Here is a 12,905-nt window from a genome sequence, read left to right as displayed (position 1 = left end):
TACAGTGCTCTGCACACAGTAAGCGCTCAATAAATACGATTGATTGATTCATTGATTACTATGTGCCAAGCACCTCTGGGGTAGATACAAGGTAAGCAGGTTGTCCCGCGTGGGGCTCACAGGCTTCATCCCCGTTTTCCAGATGAGGTCACTGAGGCCCAGAAAAGTGAAATGACTTGCCCAAAGTCACACAGCTGACAAGTGGCGGAGCAGAATTAGAACTCACGATCTCTGGCTCCCAAGCCCGGGCTCTTTCCACTAAGCCACATTAAATTTTATATCATAAATTGTTTGTGTGAATGCAGTCTTTTAGACTGTGAGCCCACTGTTGGGTAGGGACTGTCTCTATATGTTGCCAATTTGTACTTCCCAAGCGCTTAGTACAGTGCTCTGCACACAGTAAGCGCTCAATAAATACGATTGATGATGTCTCCCCCTGTAGACTGTAAGCTCGCTATAATAAATGATTAAATAATCATGGTACTTGTTAAGCGCTTACTATGTGCCAAGGACTGTTCTAAGCGCTGGGGGAGATACAAGGTCATCAGCTTATCCCACGTGGGGCTCACAGTCTTAATCCCAGTTTTACAGATGAGGGAACTGAGGCACAGAGAAGCAAAGTGACATGCCCAAAGTCACACAGCTGGCAAGTGGCAGCACTGGGATTAGAACCCACGACCTCTGACTCCCAAGCTTGGGCTCTTTCCACTAAGCCACGTTATGGACAGGGAACATGTCTGTTAATTCTTTGTTCGCCCAAGTGCTTAGTTCAGTGCTCTGCACATAATAAGCCCTCAGTCAGTTTCACTGATTGCCTGAAATATCTGCTCCTGGAGCTTAATACACCTTTTAATAATATTCATTCATTCATTCATTCAATCGTATTTATTGAGCGCTTACTGTGTGCATATTATAAACCTAAAAAATCCTTTGAGAGAGGGCTACAGTTGTCCTTTATATTAGTATTTAGTAGTAGCATTCATTCATTCAATCGTATTTATTCATTCATTCAGTCGTTTATTGAGCGCTTACTGTGTGCAGGGCACTGTACTAAGCGCTTGGGAAGTACAATCAATCAATCAATCGTATTTATTGAGCGCTTACTGTGTGCAGAGCGCTGTACTAAGCGCTTGGGAAGTCCAAGTTGGCAACATATAGAGACAGTCCCTACCCAACCGTGGGCTCACAGTCTAGAAGGGGGAGATAGAGAACAAAACCAAACATACTAACAAAATAAAATAAATAGAATAGATATGTACAAGTAAAATAAATAGAGTAATAAATATGTACAAACATATATACATATATACAGGTGCTGTGGGGAAGGGAAGGAGGTAAGATGGGGAGGATGGAGAGGGGGGCGAGGGGGAGAGGAAGGAAGAGGCTCAGTCTGGGAAGGCCTCCTGGAGGAGGTGAGCTTCCAGTAGGGCCTTGAAGGGCACATAGTAAGTGCTTAAAAACAATTATTATTATTATTATCACTACTACTGTCGATCAGTCAATCAATCGTATTTATTGAGTGCTTACTGTGTGCACAGCAACATATAGAGAGAGGCAACATATAGAGACGGTCCCTACCCAAAAACGGGCTCACAGTCTAAAAGGGGGAGACAGTAGCAGTAATAGTATAATAATAATTCTGCTATTTGTAAAGCGCTTGCTATGTTCCAGGCACTGTAGTAATAATAATAATAATGGCATTTATTAAGCGCTTACTATGTGCAAAGCATTGTTCTAAGCGCTGGGGAGGATACAAGGTGATCAGGTTGTCCCTCCGGGGGCTCACAGTCTTCATCCCCATTTTACAGATGAAGGAACTGAGGCACAGAGGAGTGAAGTGACTTGCCCAGGGTCACACGGCAGACAAGTGGTGGAGCCAGGATTAGTACCCATGATCTTCTGACTCTCGGTCTTGGGCTCTATCTACTATGCGCTTACTGTATGCAGAGCACAATGATTAGCACTGGAAAAGAGGATAAAGGTGGGAATTAGACGCAGAAATACTTACTCTGGTGGTTTTTGCAATGTATAATGTTATAATCGTATTTAATCAATCAATCAATCGTATTTATTGAGCGCTTACTGTGTGCAGAGCACTGTACTAAGCGCTTGGGAAGTACAAGTTGGCAACATATAGAGACAGTCCCTACCCAACAGTGTACTTCCCAACTTGTACTTCCCAAGCGCTTAGTACAGTGCTCTGCACACAGTAAGCGCTCAATAAATACGATTGATTGATTGATTGATTGACAGCAGTATAAGGGCCAAGGACAGACAGGCGATAGAGAGAAGAACAACTCAAGTCGGGAGGAGAACAGAATTTCTCTAGCTCCCAGTTGCGCAGGTATTAGAGAAGCAGCATGGTTTAGCGACAAGAGCCTGGGCTTAGAACAGTGCTTTGCACATAGTAAGCGCTTAATAAATGCCATTATTATTATTATTATTATTATCATTATTGGAAGTCAGAGGTTGTGGGTTCTAATCCCAGCTCCGCCACTTGTAATAATAATGATGGCATTTATTAATCAATCAATCAATCGTATTGAGCGCTTACTGTGTGCCGAGCACTGTACTAAGCGCTTGGGAAGTACAAGTTGGCAACATATAGAGACGGTCCCTACCCAACAGTGGGCTCACAGTCTAGAAGAATATAGAATACAGAATATACAGGCCAATACAGAATATAGGAACAGATCATTCTTCTCTCCTCGGTCTTTTAATAATCATGGTATTGGTTAAGCGCTCACTATGTGTCGGGCGCTGTAGTAAGGGCCGGGGCGGATACCGGCGAATCGGGTGGGACGCGGCCCCGTCCCACGTGGGGCTCACGGGCTCAATCCCCCCATTTTACAGGCGAAGGCGCTGAGGCCCAGAGAGGTGAAGTGACTTACCCAAGGTCCCACAGCAGACAAGGGGCGGAGCCGGGATTAGAACCCACGACCTCCGACTCCTCTAACCGCTTCGCCGCCTCAGGAGTCGGGGGGACAAAGTGGTGGACATCGATTCGTTCAGTTGTATTTGTTGAGCGTTTGCCGCGTGCAGAGCACTGTAGTGAGCGTTTTGGAGAGGACACTATAACAAACACATTTATTTATTTTACTTGTACCTATCTATTCTATTTATTGTATTTTGTTAGTATGTTTGGTTTTGTTCTCTGTCTCCCCCTTTTAGACTGTGAGCCCACTGTTGGGTAGGGACCGTCTCTATATGTTGCCAACTTGTACTTCCCAAGCGCTTAGTACAGTGCTCTGCACAAAGTAAGCTCTCAATAAATAGGATTGATTGATTGATTCCCTGCCCATAACGAGCTTAGAGTCTACAGTGGGGAAACAGACAGTACTAAAAATAAATTAAAGATATTTCAATAGGAAGGGGACAGAAGACTGAGCAGTCAAACAGTGAATGGTATTTATTGAGCGCTTACTGACTGCAGAGACTCAGAGAAGCAGCGTGGCGCAGTGGAAAGAGCTCGGGCTTTGGAGTCAGAGGTCACGGGTTCAAATCCCAGCTCCACCAATTGTCAGCTGTGTGACTTTGGGCAAGTCACTTCACTTCTCTGGGCCTCGGTTACCACGTCGGTTAAATGGGGATTAAGACTGTGAGCCCCCCCATGGGACAACCTGATCACCTTGTAACCTACCCAGCGCTTAGTACAGTGCTTTGCACATAGCAAGCGCTTAATAAATGCCATCGTTATTATTGTTATTATTAGAGACTGTAGACTGTAAGCTCATTGTGGGCAGGGAATGTGCTTTCTGACTCTGATGTTCATTTGATTGAATTCATTCAATCAATCAATCAATCAATCGTGCTTATTGAGCACTTACTGTGTGCAGAGCACTGTACTAAGCGCTTGGGAAGGACAAGTTGGCAACATCTAGAGACAGTCCCTACCCAACAGTGTGCTCACAGTCTAAAAGGGGGAGACGGAGAACAAAACCAAACATACTAACAAAATAAAATAAATAGGATGGATATGTACAAGTAAAATCAATAAATAGTAGAGTAACAGTAAAATAAATAAGTAAATAAATAGAGTAACATAGAGAATACCATGCAACAGAGTTGGCAGACACGTTCTCCGCCCTCCTCCCCCTCTCCATCCCCCCGCCTTACCTCCTTCCCTTCCCCACAGCACCTGTATATATGTATAGATGTTTGTACAGATTGATTACTCTATTTATTTTATTTGTACATATTTATTCTATTTATTTTATTTTGTTAATATGTTTGGTTCTGTTCTCTGTCTCCCCCTTCTATTCATTTCATTCATTCAATCGTATTTATTGAGCGCTTACTGTGTGCAGAGCACTGGACTAAGCACTTGGGAAGTCCAAGTTGGCAACATCTAGAGACGGTCCCTACCCAACAGCGGGCTCACAGGCTAGAAGGGGGAGACAGAGAACAAAACAAAATATATTAACAAAATAAAATAAATAGAATACGTACAAGTAAAATAAATAAATAAATAGAGTAATATACTAGACTGAGAGCCCACTGTTGTTGGGTAAAGACCGTCTCTATATGTTGCCAACTTGGACTTCCCAAGCGCTTAGTCCAGTGCTCTGCACACAGTAAGCGCTCAATAAATACGATTGAATGAATGAATGAACACGCTTACAGTCTAGAGAGGGAGATGGTCATTAATAGAAGTAATTTGTAAAAAAAAGAAATTTATAGGTGTGTACATAAACAAGAATCATCATCATTAGTAGTGATATGATGATGATGATGATGATGGCATTTATTAAGCACTTACTATATGCAAAGCACTGTTCTAGAGAGAGAATGAGTCATGGGTTCTAATCCTGGCTCTGCCACTTGTCGGCTGGGTGACTTTGGAAAAGTCACTTCATTCATTCATTCATTCATTCATTCATTCATTGTTCTAAGCGCTGGGGAGGTTACAAGGTGATCAGGTTGTCCCACGGGGGGCTCACAGTCTTCACCCCCATTTTCCAGGTGAGGTAACTGAGGCCCAGAGAAGTTCAGTGACTTACCCAAAGCCGCACAGCTGACAATTGGCGGAGCCGGGATTAGAACCCACGACCTCTGACTCCCAGCCCCAGGCTCTTTCCACTGAGCCGCGCTGCAATTGAATGAATGGGTGACCTTGAGCAAGTCACTTCACTTCTCTGGGCCTCAGGTTGCCAACTTGTACTTCCCAAGCGCTTAGTACAGTGCTCTGCGCACAGTAAGCGCTCAATAAATACGATTGAATGAATGAATGAATGAATGAATCTGTCCAATGAGGATGCAGACTGTGAGCCCCATGGGGGACGGGGCCTGCATCCAACCCGAGTTGTTTGGATCCACCCCAGCGCTTAGTACAGTGCCTATCAACTAGTAAGTGCTTAAACAACCTGATTAGTTCAGTGCTCTGCACACCGTAAGCGCTCAGTAAATACGATTGAATGAATGAATGATTAGCTTATATCTACCCCAGCGTGGCTCAGTGGAAAGAGCCCGGGCTTTGGAGTCAGAGGTCACGGGTTCAAATCCCGGCTCCGCCAATTGTCAGTTGTGCAACTTTGGGCAAGTCACTTAATCAATCGTATTTATTGAGCGCTTACTGTGTGCAGAGCACTGTACTAAGCGCTTAGCACTGTTCACTCTACCTCAGTTCCCTCATCTGTAAAACGGGGATTGACTGGGGACCCCCACCGTGAGACAACCTGATCACCTTGTAGCCTCCCCAGTGCTTAGAACAGTGCCCTGCACATAGTAAGCGCTTAATAAATGCCATTATTATTATTATTATTATTACCCCGGTGCTTTAATATCATCATCATCAATCGTATTTATTGAGCGCTTACTATGCGCAGAGCACTGTACTAAGCGCTTGGGAAGTACAAATTGGCAACATATAGAGACAGTCCCTACCCAACAGCGGGCTCACAGTCTAAAAGGGGGAGACAGAGAACAAAACCAAACATACTAACAAAATAAAATAAATAGGATAGATAGGTACAAGTAAAATAAATAGAGTAATAAATATGTACAAACATATATACATATAAACATATATGCATTAATACAGTGCCTTCCACTTAGGAAGCCCATTGTTGGGTAGGGACCGTCTCTATATGTTGCCGATTTGGACTTCCCAAGCGCTTAGTACAGCGCTCTGCACACAGTGAGTGCTCAATAAGTATGCTTGAATGAATGAATAGTAAACGCTTAATGAATGCACCTTACACATAGTCATCATCATCAATCGTATTTATTGAGCGCTTACTGTGTGCAGAGCACTGTACTAAGCGCTTGGGAAGTCCAAGTTGGCAACGTATAGAGACAGTCCCTACCCAACAGTGGGCTCACGGTCTAAAAGTCTAAAATCACTTAATAAACGCACCTCGCACATAGTAAATGCCATTAAAAAAAAAAAACCAACCACCAAGAAACCCAGTCAGGATTTTCCCCTAGCTCCTGGCTTTCATTCCAGACGGTATTTTTATTTTTATTTTTTAAATCCATTTGACCACAAATTGTTATTTTTTTCTTTTTCCCCCTCCGTTTCAGGCTTACACGAGCCAGTTTGTGTCCCTGGTGATGTTCGCCCTCATGATGTGCGACGACCGAATTTCGATGCAAGAAAGACGCAAAGAAATAATGCGAGGCTTGAAAGGGTTGCCAGGTACCGCGATTGCGTTCGTTCGTTCGTTGCTTCCTGGGTGAGGAGCGCTGTACTGAGCGCCTGGCGGAGGGCAACTTAATAAACGATTTATTTGTCCATATCTATTCTATTTATTTTATTTTGTTAGTATGTTTGGTTTTGTTCTCTGTCTCCCCCCTTTTAGACTGTGAGCCCACTGCTGGGTCGGGACTGTCTCTAGATGTTGCCAATTTGTACTTCCCAAGCGCTTAGTACAGTGCTCTGCACATAGTAAGCGCTCAATAAATAGGATTGATGATGATGATGATAAACGGACACATCCCCCGCCCACAGCCAGCTTACGCTCTCTGACGCAGCGAGAAGCAGCCCGGAGTAGAGCCCCGGCCTGGGGGTCAGAAGGTCGTGGGTTCTAATCCTGCCTCTGCCACTTACCTGCTGCGTGACCTTGGACAAGTCTTTTTACTTCTCGTTGCCTCAGTTCCCTCCTCTGTAAAATGGGGATTGAGACTGTGAGCCCCGTGTGGGACAGGGACTGTGTCCAACCCAATTTGCTTGTATCCACCCCAGCGTTCAGTACAGTGCAGAAGCAGCCCGGAGTAGAGTCCCGGCCTGGGGGTCAGAAGGTCATGGGTTCTAATCCTGCCCCTGCCACTTACCTGCTGCGTGACCTTGGACGAGTCTTTTTACTTCTCGTTGCCTCAGTTCCCTCCTCCGTAAAATGGGGATTGAGACTGTGAGCCCCGGGTGGGACAGGGACTGTGTCCAACCCGATCTGCTTGTATCCAACCCAGCGTTCAGTACAGTGCAGAAGCAGCCCGGAGTAGAGCCCCGGCCTGGGGGTCAGGAGGTCATGGGTTCGAATCCTGCCCCTGCCACTTACCTGCTGCGTGACCTTGGACGAGTCTTTTTACTTCTCGTTGTCTCAGTTCCCTCCTCCGTAAAATGGGGATTGAGACTGTGAGCCCCGTGTGGGACAGGGACTGTGTCCAACCCGATTTGCTTGTATCCACCCCAGCGCTTAGTACAGTGCAGAAGCAGCCTGGAGTAGAGCCCCGGCCTGGGGGTCAGAAGGTCATGGGTTCGAATCCTGCCTCTGCCACTTACCTGCTGCGTGACCCTGGACGAGTCTTTTTACTTCTCGTTGCCTCAGTTCCCTCCTCCGTAAAATGGGGATTGAGACTGTGAGCCCCGTGTGGGACAGGGACTGTGTCCAACCCAATCTGCTTGTATCCACCCCAGCGTTCAGTACAGTGCAAAAGCAGCCCGGAGTAGAGCCCCGGCCTGGGGGTCAGAAGGTCATGGGTTCTAATCCTGCCTCTGCCACTTACCTACTGCGTGACCTTGGACGAGTCTTTTTACTTCTCGTTGCCTCAGTTCCCTCCTCCGTAAAATGGGGATTGAGACTGTGAGCCCCGCATGGGGACTGTGTCCAACCCGATTTGCTTGTATCCGCCCCAGCGTTTAGTACAGTGCAGAAGCAGCCCGGAGTAGAGCCCCGGCCTGGGGGTCAGGAGGTCATGGGTTCGAATCCTGCCTCTGCCACTTACCTGCTGCGTGACCTTGGACAAGTCTTTTTACTTCTCGTTGTCTCAGTTCCCTCCTCCGTAAAATGGGGATTGAGACTGTGAGCGCCGTGTGGGACAGAGACTGTGTCCACCCGATTTGCTTGTATCCACCCCAGCGTTTAGTACAGTGCAGAAGCAGCCCGGAGTAGAGCCCCGGCCTGGGGGTCAGGAGGTCATGGGTTCGAATCCTGCCTCTGCCACTTATCTGCTGCGTGACCTTGGACGAGTCTTTTTACTTCTCGTTGCCTCAGTTCCCTCCTCCGTAAAATGGGGATTGAGACTGTGAGCCCCGGGTGGGACAGGGACTGTGTCCAACCCGATCTGCTTGTATCCACCCGAGCGTTTAGTACAGTGCCTGGCACCAAGTAAGCGAAATACCGTTAAAAAAAAAATGGGGATGGGTGGGAGCGGTTGGCCTGAATTCCTTCAGGACTCTCCCTCCAGGGCCTTGATCAAAGGATCTTTGGAAAACAGCATGGAAAGATCAGGGGCCTGGGATTCAGGAGGTCCTGGGTTCTAATCCCGGATCTGCCACCTGCCTGCTGGGTGACCTTGGTAGAGTCAATTTGCTTCTCTGAGCCTTAGTTTCCTCCTCTGTGAAATGGGGATTCAGTACTTAGGGAGAAGCAGCGTGGCTCGGTGGAAATCAATCAATCAATCAGTCGTATTTATTGATGCGATTAATAACCGTAATATCATCATCATCATCAACCGTATTGAGCGCTTACTATGTGCAGAGCACTGTACTAAGCGCTTGGGAAGTACAAATTGGCAACACATAGAGACAGTCCCTACCCAACAGTGGGCTCACAGTCTAAAAGGATAATGGTAATAATAATTGATTAATGGTAATAATCGATTGATACAGTTAAGCCCGGAAAGAGCCTGGGCTTGGGAGTCAGAGGTCGTGGGTTCTAATCCCGCCCCCGCCACTTGTCAGCTGGGTGACTTGGGGCGAGTCACTTCACTTCTCTGGGCCTCAGTTATCTCATCTGTAAAATGGGGATGAAGACTGTGAGCCCCCTGTGGGACAACCTGACCACCTTGTAACCTCCCCAGCGCTTAGAACAGTGCTTTGCACATAGTAAGCACTTAATAAATGCCATCATTATTATTAATATTATTATTACCCCTGCGCTAAGAACAGTGCTTTGCACATAGTAAGCGCTTAATAAATGCTATCGTTATTATTAATAATAATAATAATAATGATGGCATTTATTAAGTGCTTACTATGTGCAAAGCACTGTTCTAAGCACTGGGGAGGTTACAAGGTGATCAGGTTGTCCCATGGTGGGGGGGGGGGGCTCACAGTCTTCATCCCCATTTTCCAGATGAGGGAACTGAGGCCCAGAGAAGTGAAGTGACTTGCCCAAAGTCACCCAGCTGACAAGTGGCGGAGCCGGGATTAGAACCCATGACTCTCTCACTCCAAAGCCCAGGCTCTTTCCACTGAGCCATGCCATTAGACATTATTATTATTATTACAGTATCATTACTATCATACCAACAATCATCAGTAATAACCATTAATAATCATTAATAACAATTAATTGGTAATCAATCATCAACAATCAATTAATAACTAATTACTAAATAATAAACAATTAATTATTAATAATTATTTATTATTTAGTGATGATTAGTTATTAATGATTATCATTAATAATTAACTGGCAACCAGTCATCAATAGTTAATTAATAGCTAATCATCAATAAATAATAAATAGTCAATCATTAATAATTAATTAATAATAAATAATCATTCATCAATTATTAATAATTGATAATCAGCATTTAATAGCGAATCATCAATAAATAATAAATAGCCAATTATTAATGATTAATTATTAATAAATCAATTATTAATAATATATAATATAATGTTAATAATAAATCAATTATCATTATTAATAATTGATAATCAGCATTTAATAATTAATAGTTAATTAATAATCGATTATCAAGGCACAGAGCATTCATCAACAAATAATAAATAATTAATTATCAATAATCAACCAACAATAAATAATTAATTATTAATTCTTAATAATTAGCATTTAATTATTAATAATAATTAATGATTATTAAGGCACAGAGAATATCATTATTAATATTATTATCACCCCAGCGCTAACAACAGCGCTTGGCACACAGTAAGCGCTTAAGAAATACCGTCGGCGTTGTTACCATTGTTTTTAGCCCGTATCACCATTATTTTTAGCCCGTATCACCGTTATCTTTCGCCCGTAGCTACCCCAGCGCCCAGCACAGTGCCGGGCACGCAGTAAGCGCTCCCCAAATGCCGTCGTTCTCCCCCTCTTTCCGAGCAGATCTCATCAAGGAGGTCCTGAGCATGGACGACGAGATTCAGAAGCTGGCCACGGAGCTCTATCACCAGAAATCCGTGCTCATCATGGGCCGGGGCTACCACTACGCCACGTGCCTCGAAGGAGCGCTGGTAAGCGGGGGGTCTTCCCATCCCAGTCCCCCCCAAATTCCGCGATCAGCCGAGCCGGGAATTCTGCCCGGGGAACCCCGGCCTCTCCCGCCCTTAATCCGCTGCTCCGCGCGCGGTAAGCGCTCAATAAATACGACTGAACGACGAGCCGAGGGAAATAATAACAACGATGGCATTCATTGAGCGCCTACTACGTGCCAAGCACCGTTCTAAGCGCTGGGGCGGTTACGGGGGGATCAGGTCGTCCCACGGGGGGCTCACCGTCTTCATCCCCGTCTTACGGATCGTCATCATCAATCGTATTTATTGAGCACCGTACTAAGCGCTTGGGAGGTACAAATTGGCAACGTGTAGAGACGGTCCCTGCCCAACGGCGGGCTCACGGTCTAAAAGGTGAGGGAACTGAGGCGCAGAGGAGTGAAGTGACCTGCCCAAAGTCGAGATGGGATTGGAACCCGCGACCTCTCGCTCCAAAGCCCGGGCTCTTTCCACTGAGCCGCGCTGCTTCCTCTGAATCCGTCCCGTGGCTCAGTGGGAAGAGCCCGGGCTTTGGAGTCAGAGGTCGTGGGTTCGAATCCCGGCTCCGCCAGCTGTCAGCTGGGTGACTTTGGGCAAGTCACTTCACTTCTCTGGGCCTCAGTGACCTCATCTGGAAAATGGGGATGAAGACTGTGAGCCCCCCGTGGGACAACCTGATCACCTTGTAACCCCGCAGCACTTAGAACAGTGCTTTGCACATAGTAAGCGCTTAATAAATGCTATAATTGTTATTATTATTATGCTTCCTTTTCCTCCCCTGGAGGAGTAGTTGATTTCTTGGTTTTGAGAAGAGGGAGAGAGAGAATGAGTCATGGGTTCTAATCCTGGCTCCGCCAACTGTCAGCTGGGTGACTTTGGGCAAGTCACGTCACTTCTCTGGGCCTCAGTGACCTCATCTGGAAAATGGGGATGAAGACTGTGAGCCCCCCGTGGGGCAACCTGATCACCTTGTAACCCCCCAGCGCTTAGAACGGTGCTTGGCACATAGTAAGCGCTTAATAAATGCTATCATTGTTATTATTATTATACTTCCTTGTCCTCCCCTGGAGGAGTAGTTGATTTCTTGGTTTTGAGAAGAGGGAGAGAGAGAATGAGTCATGGGTTCTAATCCTGGCTCCACCAACTGTCAGCTGGGTGACTTTGGGCAAGTCACTTCACTTCTCTGGGCCTCAGTTCCCTCATCTGTAAAATGGGGATGAAGACTGTGAGCCCCCCCCCCCGTGGGACAACCTGATCACCTTGTAACCCCCCAGCGCTTAGAACAGTGCTTTGCACATAGTAAGCGCTTAATAAATGCTATCATTGTTATTATTATTATACTTCCTTGTCCTCCCCTGGAGGAGTAGTTGATTTCTTGGTTTTGAGGAGATGAGGAGAGGAAGAGGGAGAGAGAGAATGAGTCATGGGTTCTAATCCTGGCTCCGCCAACTGTCAGCTTCGTGACTTTGGGCAAGTCACTTCACTTCTCTGGGCCTCAGTGACCTCATCTGGAAAATGGGGATGAAGACTGTGAGCCCCCCGTGGGGCAACCTGATCACCTTGTAACCCCCCAGCGCTTAGAACGGTGCTTGGCACATAGTAAGCACTTAATAAATGCTATCATTATTATTATTATTATGCTTCCTTTTCCTCCCCTGGAGGAGTAGTTGATTTCTTGGTTTTGAGAAGAGGGAAAGAGAGAATGAGTCATGGGTTCTAATCCTGGCTCCGCCAACTGTCAGCTGGGTGACTTTGGGCAAGTCACGTCACTTCTCTGGACCTCAGTGACCTCATCTGGAAAATGGGGATGAAGACTGTAAGCCCCCGGTGGGACAACCTGATCACCTTGTAACCCCCCAGCGCTTAGAACAGTGCTTTGCACATAGTAAGCGCTTAATAAATGCTATCATTATTATTATTATTGTACTTCCTTTTCCTCCCCTGGAGGAGAAGTTGATTTCTTGGTTTTGAGGAGAGGAAGAGGGAGAGAGAGAATGAGTCATGGGTTCTAATCCTGGCTCCGCCACTTGTCTGCTGGGTGACTTTGGGAAAGTCACTTCATTCATTCATTCATTCATTCAATCGTATTTATTGAGCGCTTACTGTGTGCAGAGCACTGGACTAAGCGCTTGGGAAGTCCAAGTTGGCAACACATAGAGACGGTCCCTACCCAACAGTGGGCTCACAGTCTAGAAGACTTCACTTCTCTGGGCCTCAGTTCCCTCATCTGTAAAATGGAGATGAA

General features: G+C 45.9%; 1 protein-coding gene across 2 annotated transcripts in view; it reads left to right on the top strand.

The window, feature by feature from the left end:
• GFPT1 (glutamine--fructose-6-phosphate transaminase 1) overlaps positions 1 to 12,905 on the top strand; it is a 173,714-nt gene that overhangs the window by 147,733 nt on the left and 13,076 nt on the right. For both annotated transcript variants that reach the window (XM_038746851.1, XM_038746852.1), the window contains 2 exons: positions 6,523 to 6,637; positions 10,515 to 10,642. In XM_038746851.1, the coding sequence (XP_038602779.1) occupies positions 6,523 to 6,637; positions 10,515 to 10,642 (243 nt within the window). The remainder of the gene's footprint in view (positions 1 to 6,522; positions 6,638 to 10,514; positions 10,643 to 12,905) is intronic.

The sequence above is a fragment of the Tachyglossus aculeatus genome, chromosome 5 (genome assembly GCF_015852505.1).
Source record: "Tachyglossus aculeatus isolate mTacAcu1 chromosome 5, mTacAcu1.pri, whole genome shotgun sequence".
NCBI classification, from domain to species: Eukaryota; Metazoa; Chordata; class Mammalia; order Monotremata; family Tachyglossidae; genus Tachyglossus; species Tachyglossus aculeatus.
The sequence above is the reverse complement of the archived record's forward strand: the minus strand, read 5'-3'. Positions and strand labels throughout refer to the sequence as shown.